The sequence below is a fragment of the Acipenser ruthenus genome, chromosome 42, assembly GCF_902713425.1.
Source record: "Acipenser ruthenus chromosome 42, fAciRut3.2 maternal haplotype, whole genome shotgun sequence".
NCBI classification, from domain to species: domain Eukaryota; kingdom Metazoa; phylum Chordata; class Actinopteri; order Acipenseriformes; family Acipenseridae; genus Acipenser; species Acipenser ruthenus.
In genome coordinates, this window is record NC_081230.1 from 8908332 (window position 1) to 8927177 (window position 18846).

Sequence of the window (18846 nt, forward strand, 5' to 3'; positions counted from 1 at the left end):
GGGCGAGTCTCAAACTATTTCACTTTTTTTAACGAAAGCCTAGTGTGTGCGCATTCATTTCATTATTATTATTATTATTATTTGTTTATTTAGCAGACGCCTTTATCCAAGGCGACTTACAGAGACTAGGGTGTGTGAACTGTGCATCAGCTGCAGAGTCACTTACAACTCACCCTAAAGACGGAGCACAAGGAGGTGAAGTGACTTGCTCAGGGTCACACAGTGAGTCAGTGGCTGAGGTGGGATTTGAACCGGGGACCTCCTGGTTATAAGCCCCTTTCTTTAACCACTGGACCATGCATGACAGCTCCCTGCAGCATACAGGAGCACACACACACACACCAATCAGATCTGACACATTGAAAATTGCTTTAAACCCCTACCCAAAAACAACAGACAGACACTTTCTTTGTTAAATGAATCTGTACAGCAGAAAAATCATAAAATCTTTTATTTAGCTTACTGGCAGCCCTGCACTACGTACAAACTAAACAAATATAAAGAGGGTGAGGATACTTTTTTTAATACAATGTTTTTTTTTTTCTTTTTTAAAAACTACACATAATAAATGAACACTGGGTCCTGCAAACTAAATCGTAAGGTTCACGGCTTGACATGCAAGACTTAAATAGCTAAAAAAAAACATGTAATAAAATATCTGTGATTGCTAAACTAGACAGGCAGGCACAAACTGAAGTTTCCCTATGTAAGCTACTTCAAAAGAGAGATGCTATAACAGTTTGCTGTTTTTGAGGTACTCTGAACCCTAAAAAAAAAAGGACAATGCTGATTATGTGAGAGCAACCAGGTGTTCTGCGCTTAGAGATACACACAGTAAAAGAAATTAAAAAAAACAAACGCAGAAGCACCAGCAACAGGACAATAACCTGTGATCTCAATACTGTGTCATTTTCACGTACAAAAGAAAACTCACATCCACCAGGAACAGCTTTTTTTTTTTTTTTATCTCCAGTGTTGTTAAAGTTTCCAGTTTTGTACAAATGATAACTAGCTTGTAGAAAAGTTCATAGAATTGAGGAAATTTAAAATAAAGAACGTGACTTTTTTTTTTTTTTAAATGGGCAAAAAGCTTTCAAGTTAGTTTTGATTAATTTTATGTTTGCAGTTAAAAAAAAATCTGCTTGAGAAGTATTCATATTTCAAAACTAAAAAAGGCAGAACGGCTGAAATCATTTTGGGAAAGTTGTGCACGTAGCTGTATATATATATATATGTGTGTGTGTGTGTGTGTGTGTGTGTGTGTTTAAACGCTCGCTTCAGAAAGCATGGTTAGTTTTGTAATTAAAAATATAATTTCTTGGTGTAACTACATTCTTAAGAGGTCTACTTCCACAGAAAGGAGGAAGGCCTTGTTGACAACCCATTTGGTTTACATTCTCCAAAAGTGGTTTCTGCTGTTCAGACACAAGCCCATGAAGGGGCAGATTTATTGCCTCTTTTTGCTTCAACATTTTACAAGAAACACCTTTTTCGAGCTTTTGAACTTGGGCTTGTGAGACAACAAATGTACAATTATATATATATATATATAAACTACTTATAAAAACACTCAGGACCACAAACTACATTGTTCTATTAGAAAAGAAAGTGTGAAGTTTAACAAAAGTTTCTATTTATATAAAAAAAAAATGAAACCCAGGAGCTTGACACAATGGAGCAATGCACTACCGTGCAGCCACCTGAATTTTCTGAATACCCTTTGTTTAAAAAATTTAAAATAATAAAATAAAAACAACCCCATCACTGTTCTAGACCCCTCCCGCTCTCATCCCTCCCCTTCAATACAAAATAAAACATTTAAAAACACACATTGGAGAACGGTACCGCCATAAAAACATTTTTTTGTTTTTTTTAAATAGTATTAACTAGCTTGGAGGGGTTAAAAAAAATAAAATAATGTCCATGTCACTGTTACTAGAGTCAAGCCACAATGCAGCTTTGACCGGGTGACTCCCAGCACTCCAAGGCAAGGGAACGCTGCGATCACACCCGTGCCTCCCTGCTCAGACCGCGAGCCTGCCGGAGGCTGCCTGCGTCATGGGGCTCCACCCCGAGCTGGGGGAGGTCTGGTCCTGAGAGTAGGCTCTGCTGTCACAGCAAGCGTGGGTTTCCGTCTTCACCGCGCTGCCCTGGCACAGCCGCCGATGCCTCAACAGCCTGTCCGTCCGGGAGAAGTTCTGAAATTATAAAGACCGCGTCCGTTAATACATCTTGTTCCGTGGCCCTTACTGTAGCAGGAGAGCCAGCTGGGGGAGGGTGAGCTGGGCATCCCTACAGGGTGATTGTTTTTACAGGATGCCTCTCTGTCTGTGTGTGCCTCTGTCTCTCTGCCTCCCTGGTATTGACATGCAAACACGCTTAAACAAAGAGTGAGCAGCATAGATATCATTTCACCCCTCTCCGCCTGCTCTGCAATGGGCATGCGTGCCGAGCTCCGGTATGCAGCGCCCATATCCGTGAGGGTGGCACCGTGTTTAAAATCCTGTGCTGCGGACCGGCTCGTGACTCACCTGCTGGCACCGGTCGCACTGGTACGGTTTCTCTCCGCTGTGAACACGTTTGTGTCGATCCAGGTGATAGCGCTGGATGAACCGCATATCGCAGACGTCGCACGCAAACGGTTTCTCTCCTGCACGGCAGGGATAAAAAATATATATATAGAATTATTACCGGGTTACACTCTCAGGACATTAAAAAAAAGAATAACAAATAAATCTTGCTTTAAAAAGTATAATTCAGGGTCGCAAAATACATTTAAACAAAGTAAAGGCAACCTGGCCTGGGACAATCAATAAGGGCTTCTTTGGGAAAGTGAATCTTAAAATATTGCACAGCTGTACACAGGTCTAGGAAAGAGAACTCCACTCTCAACACTGCAGAGCGCTCTAGTAGTATAGGAAAGAGAACTCCACTCTCAACACTGCAGAGCGCTCTAGCAGTACAGGAAAGAGAACTCCACTCTCAACACTGCAGAGCGCTCTAGCAGTATAGGAAAGAGAACTCCACTCTCAACACTGCAGAGCGCTCTAGCAGTATAGGAAAGAGAACTCCACTCTCAACACTGCAGAGCGCTCTAGTAGTATAGGAAAGAGAACTCCACTCTCAACACTGCAGAGCGCTCTAGCAGTATAGGAAAGAGAACTCCACTCTCAACACTGCAGAGCGCTCAAGTAGTATAGGAAAGAGAACAAGCCGCTACCTGTGTGTGTTAGAATGTGTCTCTTCAGGTGATAACTGCTGCGGAAGGCTCCATAGCAATGATCACAGATGAAGTTTTTCTGAACTTTCAACGGACAGTCCCCATTCTCATCCACCGCCACCACCTGGAGGACAAAAACAAGGGTTTTTGTCCAGTTTAGCTTGCTACTACTATATGTTTATCTACTCCCCCAAAAAATATATACATAAGGGGTAATCTCATATACGATTTGGTTTCCAAATGAAATTATACTTTAGATTGAAAACTGAAAAAAAAGGAGTTCATGTTTAAAACCACAGGTCAGTGCAAAATACCTCACTTGGAAGAGAACTCAGTCTGACCGGCTGGTTCTCTTGCACATTTGTGTCTGAACCAATCATGCTTTCACATTGCAATGAAACAAAACTGGAATTCATGAAATAAAGCAAAGTCTGAATGGGGGTTCGTCCGCAGCAGTGAAAACAGATTACGATGAAGTATACAGATCAAATATTAATTAGCCTTACTTTGCAGGGCGTCCCGGACTTCCTGTTTTTCTTTTTCAGCTGCTGCTCGTCCGACTCCTGCGGGATTTTGTCTTCCAGAATTCGGGCAGCGTGGAAATCTCCTTCCTTCCGGATCACCTGCCGCAAGATTTTAAAAACTCTCCTGATAAATCCTGTTCAGGAACTCGCAGGACCTATCTGCACCAGCTTTGATTTGGAACCGACTCTGCCCTTTAGGAATAGACCTCTTTCGGTCTTTGCTAGCATTTTTAAAATCTCCTTTTAACCCTGACCATTTGAAAGCGCTTTGGAACGTGAAAGGCGCTATAGAGATATTATTAATGTTGCTATTGTTAATATTACATGCACCTAATTCCATTGCAGCCTTCCTAACGCGTTTGTACACAAATCTGACACTGCACGCCCTCGCAGACTCTCACCAGTGGGGGGCAGCTGAGTGTTGCAGGCATGACCATGTGATTGTGACTGTGAGAGTGGCTGTGTCCTCTGTCCCCGCTGTCCCTGTGAGACGCCCCTCCTCCCCCGCTGCTGTGGGACATCTGGGACATTTGGGACATCTGAGACATCATCTTCTTCTGTCCCACCATGGTGCTGGCCTGCATGAGAGCCATGCTGGAGAGGACGGCCTCGCACCCCAGCAACCCCGCCTGGAATGCACATATGGGAGAGAGAGAGAAGCGTGGGGGAGAAGCGTGGTTAACACATTTCAGGAACACTCAGCTGGGCTCAGGTGTGTTAAAGCTTAGACATCAGGCTTCAAATCAGGGCTGCTGATCAGTTCCTGCTTTTCAATTCCTCTTTTTAATCAATTCCAACACAGCATTGATCAACGTGGCCATCGGCAGGATCCTGTTCAAATCCTCACAGTGGCAACACACACTGCTTCAATCGAAGTCTCTGTTTGTCAGCCAATTAAACTGGCTTCAGATGAAAGCAGTCGAACAATCGCAACAATTATCTCTAAAATATCAATTCCTTCGAAGGACATTTTAAAGATGGAACTGAAAAGCAGGAACTGACCCCAGCGCTGCTTCAAATACAAATGAAAAGACGCATATTGTTACACAGGGTAATGTAATATATGCTGCTGTATTATTTAAAAGCAGGAAGCCACAAAAAAGTAAGACTGACTTCATGAAAGCCTTCAAAGACACGCATGTGCAGGCATGAATGTTTACTGATATTTTGAACATGCGTGCTTAATTTACATTTTAACACATATAAAACTATGCTTTTTTTCCCCCATTCATGCATTATTCGAATTATTACACTTTTACACAAGAAAGGAAACACAATGAAGCTTTATTCAATTCTGCAGCACAGCGGTCAAAACGTGCCAAAACGCCAACTTTGTAATTCAAGAACGTCATTTATGATTCAAGGGCCTTCTGTACCGCAGCTACAGAGGTGAACAGCGTCAGCATGCAAACTCTGAATATAACGAAATAAAAATGAAAAAGTGAAAGTAACCCATTTCATGTGATCCCTCACCGCGCTGCCTGGTAAATGCGCCATCGGAGCTGGCCGGTGTGCGTTAGGGTGTGCGCTGTGCCACTGGGGCCCCTCGATCAGGCTGCTCAGCTTGGATTAACACTTCATCCACCCCGGTCATCTGGCAGGAACCCAGCGACCACAACTGCCATAAGAACAAGGGAAAAAAAAACACACCGGATTCACACAAATTCATTTTGAAACGTTCCCTTTGAGATGCTGCCCCAACCCGAATTAAAAACTGATTTAAATCTTAAGATCAGTATTCAAATTCTCTCAGCTGGCCCGTCAGTGAAAAGTCTGGCCAGTCTTTCTGCACCTATTCTGTAATTTACAGACAAATATATCTATATACTGTATAAATAATGGAGAAGTACTTGATATACCGAAAACTCACTATTTTAATAAGTAGCTACAACGTTTGGACTGCTGCCCTCTTCAGATCGCAAGGCAGAAATAGCCAGGTAGACTGGTGTTGTCGTTTATGTTTGAAAGCTTGGAAGCTCTTTCTAGGTGTTTTATAAGGTTACAAAAAGATAGTTTAACTGCTGTGTACAGAAAGTTGAAGAAAAATAAAATTGAAGTACAGTTCAAATGTACAGGAAGCGGTTTATTATCGAAGTCCAGGATGTTTTGTAGAATACATCACCTGGATTCAGTGCTGTAGGTGTTTATTAACTTATTTTCTAATTCTAATTTTATAAAGCAAGGGAATGTTTTGATGACAGCAGAATGTCTATTTACACTATGTCTGGGAGCAACAACTGTTTAGCAGAAGAGAGAGATTTTAATCAAAACCAAACACGCAGAACAGGGAAAGAAAGAATTTTAGGTCAGGATTCACAAAACCCAATTATAAAAGTAATGAAATTCAGCCCTGGTTTGATTAGCTACACATTACCCTACAATATCCCAACTAGCTCACCTCGAAATAATTCAATAATTATACACACACACACACACACACACACACACACACACAAATATGGCTGGGATACAGGTTTAAGTCTAGGTAAAAATTTAAACAAAGGCTGTTTTACAACATCTAGTTTACTGTATACTGAATATACTGGGGCAGTTTAGAGCACTTTTTTTGTTTAAATGTATTTGTTTACCACTGTAAGTCGCCCTGGATAAGAGCGATTGCTAAGAAATAAATAATAATAATAATAATAATAATACCGGGTTCTATACAGCGCTGATAAATGATGCAATCCATTTACAAAAAACCCTGAAATTAAGTTTGTTTTTTTGGGACGCTATGTAGTTCAGTCTGGCTAACTCACTTACAATTGCAACAATACAAACACTAGGAGATAACAAAAAATAAACTGACATTTCACTAACCACTGCCCAAATCATTGTGCAAGAGGCAACCTTACTTAAATTATAAAACACACAAACTACTGCTAGTACTGCTTTCCCACAGAAGAGGTTTCTTTGTTTAGTTTTACAGACGGTTTAAGGTGTATTTACAAAAAGGTTTAACCCTTAACCGTGCACTTTAGCGCTTCACTTGAAGCAGCACCCAGGAGGCTACGACCACTTTGTTCCTGAGCACGGCTGAAGCGACCCCAAAAACAAAATATGCACAAATAACCCGTCTGTATCGATGCTCCTGAGCAATTTAAAGCCCATGCAAGCGACTTGTAATAGTGCACGAAGAAAGTTGAAGTTTCAGAGTATATTATTATTATTAAAATGCATTATTCTCACTCTCTGACCCCACGGCGGGTTAACACAGCGGGGTCTAGGAGCTCTTAACTATCCCTATAGCTTCGTGTTATTGATGTATTTATTTACCAGAGCATCGTCTGTATTTACCCCCTTGCTAGTCGATATCGCTGTATTAGATAATAACGAGTTACCTGGTTTTGTTTTAACGAAGCGTTTGTTTTCTCTCGGTCTTAGCCGACTTCGATTTCAGTTTACAAACACAGGAAACGCCACCGGAAGTGCTCCCCGGGGAGAGCGGAGCACACGTGACGGTGGCGAGATCTGCAGGAAAACAACTAGGGGTGCTTCAGGCGGCCATCTTGGTAAAGTGCCAGGCATTCCCGATGAAGTTTAGAGCGGCCTTTTTAGTGAAGGAGAAAGGTCTGTTTGCGTAGGCTTTGTGTATTACCTATAAACAGCCACTAGATGCTCCCATTATCAATGAATATATTACAAAACTTGTTTTTTTTTCTTTAAGCAAACACGTGTTGTAGACGATCATGCTTTGCATTTGGATGGTGAAAAAAACTGACATTTGTATCTGTAAGACACGCGTTTCTCTCTCTCTCTCTCTATTATTATTTATTTCTTAGCAGACACCCTTATCCAGGGCGACTTACAATTGTTACAAGATCACAGTTTACATTATTTCACATTATATACAGATATCACATTATTTTTACATACAATTACCCATTTATACAGTTGGGTTTTTACTGGAGCAATCTAGGTAACATACCTTGCTCAAGGGTACAGCAGCTGTGTCCCCCACCTGGGATTGAACCCACGACCCCCCGGTGAAGAGTCCAGAGCCCTAATCACTACTCCACACTGCTGATCGATCTATCTATCTATCTATCTATCTATCTATCTATCTATCTATCAATCATTACAGATCCGTAAAACGGGTGATGCATGCCTTTAATTGGATTTAGATTTATATAAATATCTAGATTGATATAGGATTTAATTATAAGGGCCATTTGAGCGAGTCTGAAGATACAGGTCAAAACGCAAGTGTGACTAATTACCGACCTGCACGATCTTCTCCCTTTTAAACCACTTTATAATATGCGTAAAAAAACACCCATTAAATAAACAGCAATTACATTTTTTCACAGTAAAATGCAGTACCTGGCGTTTTCTATAAGAAAATTAAGAACAGAAACCATTACGCCAGGATATTTTCTTATTTTATTTTATTTATTAGATTTACTCAAAAATGAACTGCATTTAATACAAAAAAATACATTAGGACATTCATTAAGAAGCAGTTAAAACAAAAAAAACACCCTGTGCAATTTCAAGACACAAGCCACACAACACTAAAACACAGAGCTGGAAACAAGACTCCTGTTGCATAGCACTGCCACCCATTCCAGGTTTTACTGTGAGCTTGATTAGCCACAGTGTACAGGTAACAAGCTCAGGTGTGTCTGATTCGACTCATAGTAAATCCAGGAATGGATCAAAGCGCTAAGGAATGGGGAGTCTTTTTTCCATCCCCGAGGATACACACCACTTGAGAAGGCTGTGTGGTCCAGTGGTTAAAGAAAAGGGCTTGTAACCAGGAGGTCCCCGGTTCAAATCCCACCTCAGCCACTGACTCACTGTGTGACCCTGATCAAGTCACTTAACCTCCTTGTGCTCCGTCTTTCAGGTGAGACGTAGTTGTAAGTGACTCTGCAGCTGATGCATAGTTCACACACCCTAGTCTCTGTAAGTCGCCTTGGATAAAGGCGTCTGCTAAATAAGCAAATAATCCTTGCGATCAGGTCTTTGCACAGTGTGCGTGAGGAGAGCGCTGGGGTAATTTCTCAGAGCACTTCCACAGCGCCCCCTAGAGGATGAAATTGACTGTGTCGCTGTAACTGTAATATTGGTACAACTCTGCCCCAGTAGCAATGCAGATCAATCTCCTCCACCCTCACGTCACAGTGCAGACAAAACCATCTATTCAGAACTTGTGACAAAGACGACAATACAGGCTTTATCCCCTCGACACAGTGTCTATTCCTAAAAGAAGTTTCTGTGATCGTCTTACAAAGTCTACCATTACCCTGTCGATTTGCCAACCGTGTCATTACAAAAGGTCGGCTCTGTTTCCCGACATTGTGTTTTTACAATGTTCCTTGGCACTTCACATTCAAACCTGAAGACAGATTTGTTTCAATAAAGTTAAAAAAAAAAAGTACTTGGAAGTTCACTTCACGTTCTGGAATTCCAATCTACTTGTTAAAATTCTGCTTCAGATTTACATATTTTAAGAATCTTTTTTTTTCCAGTTTCATTATTCTCAAGCTGCCAGTAAAAGGTGATTACTAAGGCTGTATTTTTGTTTTTATTTCCCAGTGAGCACGGATGTCACCATTTCTGTGAAATGTGTTGTATAATAACTATAGAGAAAAATGATCAAGTTTGAATGTGTCAACGCTGTTTTATTTCTGCTTTAATACATAGGGTTAAAAGCGTGAAATATCTATTTTTAGACCATGATTATAGCCCGGTCTATTACTTCTGAAATCAATAACATGTAACGGGTCTATTTTTGTCAGAAGCCAGAAATCAGTAATTTATTTTAGAGTATTTCAATACAATCCTAACTGGCTACTGAACACAGCACTATGATAAAGCTGTGAAACATTCATTCAAACACTTGATAGACTCTTAATACTACAGGCCGCTTGGCTTGCCTAGGCAAGTGCTTCCCAGTGCGACTCAACAAAGCGCTTTAGATTTCAGACACAGAACAAGCTGCAGGGTCTTTATGATCCCGGGCAGCGGTCTTGCAATCTTGATAAAAGCTTTTCCGATCTGCAGGGAACGTTTGGTCCACAGCATCAGCAGAAGCAGCCGTGCAAACTCTGGGATTAAAATTGAATTACAGCGTTCTTATAGCGGTTTTTAAAATGGACCAGATGATTAAAAAAAAAACCTACGAAAGCTGTCCTGTGTTAAAACACTGCATGAAAAAAATAAAGCGAAACAAAACCCTTCCCGGCAGAATCTAAGGGAGAGGGCAAAGTACTAGTATGATCTCGTTTTCAGGGTCGGTGTAGTCGGCTACAAGTCTCGCCCCAGGCTCTCAATCTCATCCAGGAAGAAGTCAAGGTCGGCTCTAGTGATCTGAGGGCTGATCACCACCAAGCGGAAGAAGTTGACCTTGTCTTGGTGTGGCTGGTAGCCCACCATCATGCTGCCCTTCTTCACCATCCGCTCTTTGATTGTCGGAGCCACCTGGAGGGGAGAGGGGAGAGGGGAGAGGGGCGGCAGGCAGGCAGGCAGTGAGCTTGCAGGAATTTTGCGATATTCCCGAAGTTAATGCATGCAAAATGACGGTTGAATATCTCAACGGTAGACTATGTAGCAACACTGAAAAATATGTTCTTTAAGGTGTTTAACTGTTTTTGAAATACATGCATAAAACTCTGTGTGTCATCAACCCAGCTTTTTTACATCTTGAGGTTTTGTTTCAAGTGATTAAAGCACGTGATCTATATATGAAAGCCCCCACATGCTATGGAGTTCTAACTTTGTGTGCTCTAGGTGTCACTGTCAATCAGTGCTCAGGGTATGAATAGGATCTCTCCATAGCAGCTCTATTTATAGAATATTTCCGGGCTGGGTCAGGAGAGCAGCCACAGCCTTGTGAAGAAGCCCCCGTAAAGCATGGGGAGGCAGGCATGTCTGCTTCAGAGCCGGCCTCACCTTGGACAGCTTCTCCTGGTAACCCTCACTGCCCTCCTCCCCTCTCAGACTGGGGGGGACATACCAGAAGCACAGGTTCACAAACTGGGGCTGCAGGGAGGAAAGAAGCCGTCAGAAAAGAGAGATGGTAGACTATGCAGCGATACTGAAAACATTATACTCTATATATATTCAATATGGTAGCGTAACATTATTCAGCAGGTTTCATTCCACTTTATGAAGCAAGGCTAGTTAATTCTATAGGGGGATGCAAAACATCATAAGGCTTCACACAGCAGAACCAGTTATAAGCTGGCATGATCGTGGCTCTCATTCGCCCCATTATTACCACCCCACTAGTGCTTTTATTCTTGTTAGAAGGCAGAACAGTCTCAAAACTACGGCTGCCGATTATAGAGTTATAACTGTATGAAGAACTCTTTCATCCCTTTTCCCCCTCTGAAATGTAAATCTAATCACAGGTCTGTTAACTGAGCAGCCCTTACCTCCACAACCAGCTGGAAGCCACCTCTTTTCTTCATCTCCTCCACAAGGTACCTGACAGACACACACAATGAACTCTGCAGGTTTCATACAGAAGCCCATGCACTGAGCCCTACAGCTGAATACCCTGATCAAACCTGACCTTAGTAAAAGCAAAGTGTAATAAAGCACAGTGAAAGCATGGTAAAGCATTGCAAAGACCAGGTATGGTAAAGCATATTAATAAACATGGCAAACCAGGGTAGACTAGCGTAAACTAATCAGGAAAAAAGCATGGGGAGTCCACTGATCTCGTCTACGACGCAACCTGACCCACGCATAAAGACCGTTCCACGGTACCTGGTGTATGCGAAGGCCCGGTCCACGCGCTGCTCCAAGCCCAGCGTCCCCGTGGCCTTCCACATGAGCCACAGTTTGAGGCAATCCACCTTGCGGCCGCACTGGATGGACTTATCCCCTGTGTCGTAGCTCATGTCGTAGAACTTGTCTTGCTGGAACAGGTATGTGGCGTTGGCCGAGTGACACTGCTTCAGCAAACCCTGCCCAGGGGGAAACAAACAAGACAACATCTGTGTTTAAATGTTCATTTCAGACCTATGTCACGTCTATAGGGAAAAATAGCATCCTCGTACGAGGCCACCACGGATTTGCGTCTTCCGTATGTCCCCATATATAGAATTAGGTTTTTATCCGTCCCTATATGCATGAAAGGGTCCAGATATTTGAGTTGCTGGTTGATGCTGCCACCCTTTCTCTCGGCATTAACCCTGCTGGTGCCCCTGCTTCATGAACCCGCGGGGTGTGCAACTCACGCTGCTGTCTTTCATAAGGAAGGCGGAGCTCTGCAGACCGGCCATCAGCATCTTGTGGGGGTTCCAGGCCACCGAATCAGCCCTGAAAACAGCACACAATCAAAACGATTCAGGCAGGACTCCCCACTGGATAACACCAAGACTTTCAAATCCATTCTCGTGCATCTTATTAGCTCCCTCCCGTCTTCCTTATCAAGAAAATCAGCGAGGCGCCATAAAAGGCAGGTTACTAAGGTTCCTCGTCTCTGAAGACCGGCCGTCTGTCAATGTTTGATTGCACACTTTGCAAGGGCAAGGTCACTTGAGAAGAATCTTATGAACACTGCATGCATGTTAGGTCAGAGTGGTTCTGAAGGATTGTGCACACATATATTATATATATAGCTGTTTGCTGTTTTTGAATTCTCTATCTATTATATATTATCTACACACATATAGAGCGGTTACCTGTCAATCCCCTTCAGAAGATGTTTGTGTTTTTTCGACAGCAGGGCACTTCCACCCCAGGCAGCCTGCAATAAACGAGACAGGGTTGGACTATGTTAAAAATAACACAGACTGGCACACCATACACAGTGTGCTACTGAAACGGAACTTCATGATCTAGTTCTGCTTTTATAAAACCAGAGTCGCATGCAAAACCTTGATAAATTTGCCCTAGTGTTCTTTGGCATACCTCTCTGTACTTTACAAGTGCTTACCTATGCTCTGCCAAGCTTTCACTGTGCTTTATTACACTGCGTTTTGCTGTTACTATGAGGAAACTTTTATGAGGGTTCGTTTACCGTGGTATATCTTTTATGCTTTACCACACTCCTCTGAGCTTCCCTATGCTTCGCCATGCTTTCTCTGAGCTGTACTTCTCTTTGCTGTGGGAAGCCTTTCTAAGGGAGTGCCTCCCTCCAGCCTCAGGCCCTGTTGCTGTACTCACATCCACGTGGAACCACAGCTTGTGCTTTTCACACACATCAGCGATCTTGTCCAGCGGGTCAAAGGCCCCCAGGATCGTGGTACCGGACGTGGCGCTGACCAGAAACGGAACCGAACCCTACGGGGAGAAATACAAACGCAACAACATCAAGACGCGAGGAGCTTGAGCAGGCAGCAGCACCCGGGTTTACAGAGAATGAAGGGATCCACACATACCCTACATGCCATCCTCATCAATGAACACACACTATACCCGGATACAGGTTTATCCTGTAAATTTGCACAAAACTAGTTGATCATGGTTTGCCATGTTTTCAATGCTTGCCTGTGTTTTACCATGCTTGCTCTGTGCTATATTACGCTGTTCCATGCTTTTACTGGGGTTAGGGTTCCCATATGACTCTCATGTACACAAGCACGGTTCAGGCTTTACAACTCACCTCGCAATGCATTCTTACCTGGCTCAAGTACCTGTCACAGCAGGACTACACTTCCCAGAATGCACTGCGGATGCGAGTTGAAAAGCCTGAACCGCCCTGGTGTACATGGAGTCATATGACAACCCTAGACAGTGTGGTCAGCTTTTATAAGGGTAGTCCCTACAGTATAAGGATCTTTAACTTTTCGTTCCTGGATCCTGCTGTCAATTTTGCCGCAACGGAAAATATTCTGGAAAAGGCGATCAAATATAAAATATATCCTGACCTGGGATTTGGCTTTTTCGATTTGCTCATCGAGATCTTCTGGGATCATCACACCCCTGTTGGAAATAAAAGAGACAAAATTAGGATTAAGACACATGGTCTGCATAGTGGTCTTCAACGTATGCTCTAGCACCCTGCAGGGTAACACTCTGCAAAGCACAACAGGGATGTAAATAAGACTCCCGTTGCATAGCAGTTTGATCCATTACTAGTTATACTATGTTTAATAAGACCTGAGCTTGTTACCGATACACTGGGGCTAAAGCTTGTAGCTTGAATTGGAATGAGTGAAGCTGCTATGCAATAGGAGTCTAATTGTGTGAATAGGTTTTACCTCTCGTCCACTTTGACTGGATGCACGTTCTGCAGCCCGACTCCCAGAACAGAAGCAGACTTGCCCACAGAATAGTGGCACTGCAGGACAGAGGACAGAGTTTATTACAGCAGCGACGCTGGGCTGGCGATGCAAGCTGCTGGTACACACAACAATCACACAGACCGTCCTGCCGCGGCGCAGTGTACCCACCTCCTTCGATGTGAAGACAGCCAGTCGCGGGACGGCCCACAGCCCCCTCTGCTTGACCTCGGGGAACGCTCGGTACCGCGCCAGGTTCATGGCGTACAGGTTAGAGATGGAGCCGCCAGGGCAGAAGATCCCGTCACCGGAGTCCCAGCCAATCAGGGAGCGGAGCGTGGAAAGCACCACCTCCTCCATGAGAACGAAGACCGGCGCCACCTCATACGTGTACCTGCAACACGGACACGCCGTCAGAGAGCTCCCGCACACGCCAGCGGCACGCTTACTGTAAAACCAGAAGGGCTTTTTTTTGACATTGTGGAAAATCCTGAACTCACTGGCTTGAGTTCAGGGCTTCTGTGAGGAATCTTCCTGCGAGGGAGTGATGGTCCAGCCCGGCAAAGAGCTGGTTGAAAAAACGGGGGTGACCTAAAAAGGAAAAGCGAGAGTCAACAGACTCCACAGGCTCTGACACAGCAGAGTCACAATATACAGAGAAGAGGTGAACTTTGAGATTAAACTACAAGAAACGAGGGCAGGTAGACAAGCGCTTCGGCTAGCGTCCAAACCTCACGCCTCTACCCTGCTCCTGATCACCCGCCATTAACGTGACTGAAGACCTCTCAAGCCCCTTTCACACTGGCATGATCTACCAGGACCTGGTATCATGCGGGTCGGGTACCCGATTTCACACTGCCTTTGATAAAGCAGGGTTGACCTGGGTGACAGACGCAAGTACACAATGCATGTATCAATGCCCCAGAAGCAGCTTGTTAGAGACGCTTCCATCGGTCCAAATGTTGATTAGAGCCAATGTTTCGTCATCCCTGCTGCAATCTGGCTCATGCTGTGTCTCAATCAACAGAAATATGGCTAAACAGAAACGTTCCTTGCGGAAGTGAAACCTTCACGCAGGCCTGGCTGTTTGTTATTGCATGGGCTCACGAATGGCCGTCAAGCATTTTGTCTCGTTCAACCCGGGTCAAAGCGTGGGTCGCTGGGACCCGAGTACGACTTTGTTTCATGGGATTCTGTTTTGAAATTAGGGAAGGGTTTGGAAGTGCTAAGTGGCTGGGAAGTTCTAAACTGGTTGGAAAGTTCTAAACTGGTTGGGAAGTTCTAAACTGGTTGGAAAGTTCTAAACTGGTTGGGAAGTTCTAAACTGGTTGGGAAGTTCTAAACTGGATGGGAAGTTCTAAACTGGTTGGGAAGTTCTAACTGGTTGGGAAGTTCTAAACTGGTTGGGAAGTTCTAACTGGTTGAGAAGTTCTAACTGGTTGGGAAGTTCTAAACTGGTTGGGAAATTCTAAACTGGTTGAGAAGTTCTAAAATGGTTGGGAAGTTCTAACTGGTTGGGAAGTTCTAAACTGGTTTGAAAGTTCTAAATGGTTGAGAAGTTCTAACTGGTTGGGAAGTTCTAAACTGGTTGGGAAGTTCTAACTGGTTGAGAAGTTCTAACTGGTTGGGAAGTTCTAACTGGTTGGGAAGTTCTAAACTGGTTTGGAAGTTCTTACTGGTTTTGACGCTGTATTTGGCCACGTCGTGGCAGCGTTGCAGCAGCCTCTCGTGGTTCTCCCCGGTCTCTCTCAGCTCCAGGTCCATAATCTCCCTCAGCTTCCCGGGCTCCTTCCAGTCACACACCTAGAGAGGGCGCGAGAGGAGAGCTCAGCCAAGAAACTGCAGTTTTTAAAGACCAGCGTTAATTTGGATTCTACAGCGCTGGTTTTCCAAACGAAGGGCTGGTATGAAGGTTTCAAGTAAATACATTATGTTTTACTTTTTCACGACTACATTAAACAGGGTTTAAAAATGAATTCAGAATCAGAAAGAAAAAGAAAGAAAGAAAGAAAGAAAGAAAGAAAGAAAGAAAGAAAGAATGAAAGAAGGCAGACAGGGTCGAACCTTCTCTGTCACGTCTGTCCCTTTCTTGACCGCCTCGTTCATGATAATCTGAAACGCGTCCTCCAGGAAGCGCTCCCCATCGCGGTTATCACTCAGCGGCCCGTTCAGGGTCACTCCGTCCACCATCACGGCCTTCTGCTGCCGGCCGGCCGACCCTGGGGGGGCAGGAGGGGGGGGGGGGGGGGGGGGCAGGGGGCGGGGGGGTATACTTATTTCTCCAGCATTGCTTTATTGATTGAGAAGCACGGAGGCATCGGCTTGCTGTTGACATTTCAGTGGTTTTATCAGTATATCTCGACTACTGCATTACATTAGCATATGTGTCATTTACATTCATAGCAAAATGTCCGGTAAATAAATAAATAAATACAAGTTGAGATCGTGCGATAAGAGTTTAACTCTAAGCTTGCAACAGGAGATAGGAAGGGGACTTCTGTTTCAGTAGGATGACGGTTCTTCACATTTGCCCGTGTAATTTGACGCATGTTGACCTATTGGAATGAGGCTAATCGATCAGAAGGGGCCATTTTCAGAAAATACAGTAAGATGAAGGTATGACGACATCAAAATTATAAAAATGAAAAATAGATAAAATAACATTCTTTCATTTAAAAAAAAGCAATCTCCTTTTTCTCTTCTTTCGGACCTCTTATCCAGTTCTTCAAACTCGTGATTGTGATGTCTAGCTATCAGAACACTCCCCCACACCAACCCCCCCCCCCCCCCGCCCCCGCCCTCACTCGGTCAGAGTTTGTGTAAGAACATGTGCATTTGTAAATACGGACCTTGCCCAGCAGTGCAATATTGTTCAATCATTAAAGCGAATGCTGAAAACCAGTAAAAAAACCCGTGCATTTCTACAGCCTCGATAATAAAAATGCGTCTGCTTCTGCAAAATGCAGTTGCGAGTTATTCCATATGCACTGTCTTTAAGACCTGTCGCATTCACGTTTCTCCCTAACCCCTAACTCGAGTGGAAATTTCCATTCTAATTTCCAGATCTACATTTGAGATTTTTTTTTTTTTTTTTAACCCAACGGTGAGAGTACTTCGAGTCTTATTTTTAAGGTCGTGGTTTTTTTTGTTTCTTTTCGAAAACGTTCTGAAGACAACACGTTCTTTGTTTTAAAGTTTCACTAATAAGTTAAACGTCCTTGCCACCACCTCGTCTCGTCCAATTGGAAACGAGCGCCCTACACAACGGCACGGATCCTGTGTAACACACACACACTGTGACGAGCTCAGAGCCTCGCTCCTCTGTACTCTCTATCTAACTTCAACCAGTCGACAAAACCGCACGACACTGCAGATACCCTTCAGCAGGGGTTGAATTCCACAAGGACCGTGTGAATCGCTGTCCAGCAATACGATACCAGCAGAAAACATTATATATATATATATATATATATATATATATATATATATATATATATATATATATATATATATATATATAGCAAACAAAAGTTATATTTTACAGGTGCCACCTTCCTTCAAATGACCCATACTCGGTCTGTTCACAAAGCTTTTACCCAGGAGAAGTTTAAAAAAATGTTTTTTTTTGTCTTTCAAAATCAGTTATTATGAATAAAATAAAATCTGATATAATTTAGTTAATAGTATTTACTTTATACTTTATCGTGTCGCTAGGGGGAGACATTCTGCTATTCTTTATACTTTATCGTGTCGCTAGGGGGAGACATTCTGCTATTCTCTTGCGCACCACCTCTCAATCAAAGAAGACGCAGATTAAATATATCTTAAATCTAAACAAAAGTAAAGACTTTTTTTTTTTTTTACCCTATTCAAGACTTCCTGGACCTTACCGGGTGTTACAAAAGTGAACTTGAATCGATTTTACTGTAGAAAGCGATGCATTCTCCGCGGTTTCTCGCAGAAGTAGTTTCTCTATTGAAAATGCTGGGTGCTTTTTGTACGGGGGCTGAGGAAGTTACTTCGCATGGACTTTTGGACCGGAGTTAGTTCCAACTAAATTAAAATATATCCAGTGCTTCCACGATAGCGGTATGTTGTTTCTTATACTCCAAACATCCAAAGATAATCGTTTTAAAAAAACAAAACACATTTAATCATAATTTTCTGATAACGGAATTATTTAAATAAATAAATAAATAAATAAATAACGTCTTTGCATACGAAAGGTTTTACAAAAAGATAACATTTATATTATATATTGCATGATGTCAGTCCTGTATAATAAATATATATCAAATCACACTTATTTATTTCTGTATTATTACTGTTATTTTTTTAATGGAAATGTGTATATACATGTGTGTGTTTCTGTATGCATTCCATACCTTTAAGCTCGTAATTACCGTTCAGGTTCGCGAAAGCCCTTGATGCAGTAGAGTTACTCATCTTTGCCCGTTTATTGGTTAATATTGGTCGGGATGCTGGCTGGGTTTTATGCGCTGTTCTTCAGAAGACTGTCGAGATTTCGTCACGTTTCACAAGATGAAGCCGACCCGATTGAGACTCCACAGCCAATCACACGAGACGCCAGTTCAAGAGCAGGTTTAGGGGAGGGGTACGCTACATTCCATCACAAATGACGCGGATTCAGATTTCGGGATTGGTTTTAATGACTGCTGATGCTGCTGGGACGTTAGAATGCTGGTGCAGGCAGGCTGCTGGTTTGGGGCAGAGGGCTACTGGAAGTAATGGTTCCATTTTAGAAAAGACGCTCCCTAGTGTACGCTATTAAAACCATTACATTTTTAAAGATTATTATGATGGCATCCTTGCTGGGTTCAGGTGCACAGTTCTGATAAACCGTGCCTCAGATTATTATTATTATTATTATTTTTATTTATTTCTTAGCAGACGCCCTTAT

The 18846-nt window shown here is 43.0% G+C and overlaps 2 protein-coding genes across 4 annotated transcripts; both read right to left on the bottom strand.

Moving 5' to 3' along the window:
* Positions 1-404: 404 nt before the first annotated feature.
* Positions 405-7214, bottom strand: LOC131709226 (zinc finger protein 740-like). Of its 2 annotated transcripts, none has more exons than XM_059011347.1 (7): positions 7086-7214; positions 5218-5362; positions 4146-4373; positions 3727-3843; positions 3221-3344; positions 2532-2650; positions 405-2198 (listed from the first exon to the last, which is right to left on the bottom strand). In XM_059011347.1, the coding sequence occupies exons 2-7, from the start codon at positions 5239-5241 to the stop codon at positions 2025-2027; spliced, it is 786 nt and encodes a 261-aa protein (XP_058867330.1). In that variant the 5' UTR covers positions 5242-5362; positions 7086-7214; the 3' UTR covers positions 405-2024. The 2 variants fall into 2 exon arrangements, with proteins under 2 accessions (XP_058867330.1, XP_058867329.1); XM_059011346.1 differs by having other exon boundaries at positions 5197-5362.
* Positions 7215-8117: 903 nt separating this feature from the next.
* On the bottom strand, positions 8118-18567 carry LOC117401086 (cysteine sulfinic acid decarboxylase). Of its 2 annotated transcripts, none has more exons than XM_059011497.1 (14): positions 18329-18567; positions 15990-16144; positions 15602-15728; positions 14426-14516; positions 14097-14319; positions 13905-13984; positions 13572-13626; positions 12868-12984; positions 12384-12448; positions 11937-12018; positions 11464-11663; positions 11127-11178; positions 10642-10731; positions 8118-10170 (listed from the first exon to the last, which is right to left on the bottom strand). In XM_059011497.1, the coding sequence occupies exons 1-14, from the start codon at positions 18369-18371 to the stop codon at positions 9997-9999; spliced, it is 1554 nt and encodes a 517-aa protein (XP_058867480.1). In that variant the 5' UTR covers positions 18372-18567; the 3' UTR covers positions 8118-9996. The 2 variants fall into 2 exon arrangements, with proteins under 2 accessions (XP_058867480.1, XP_058867479.1); XM_059011496.1 differs by having other exon boundaries at positions 18311-18565.
* Positions 18568-18846: the final 279 nt, after the last annotated feature.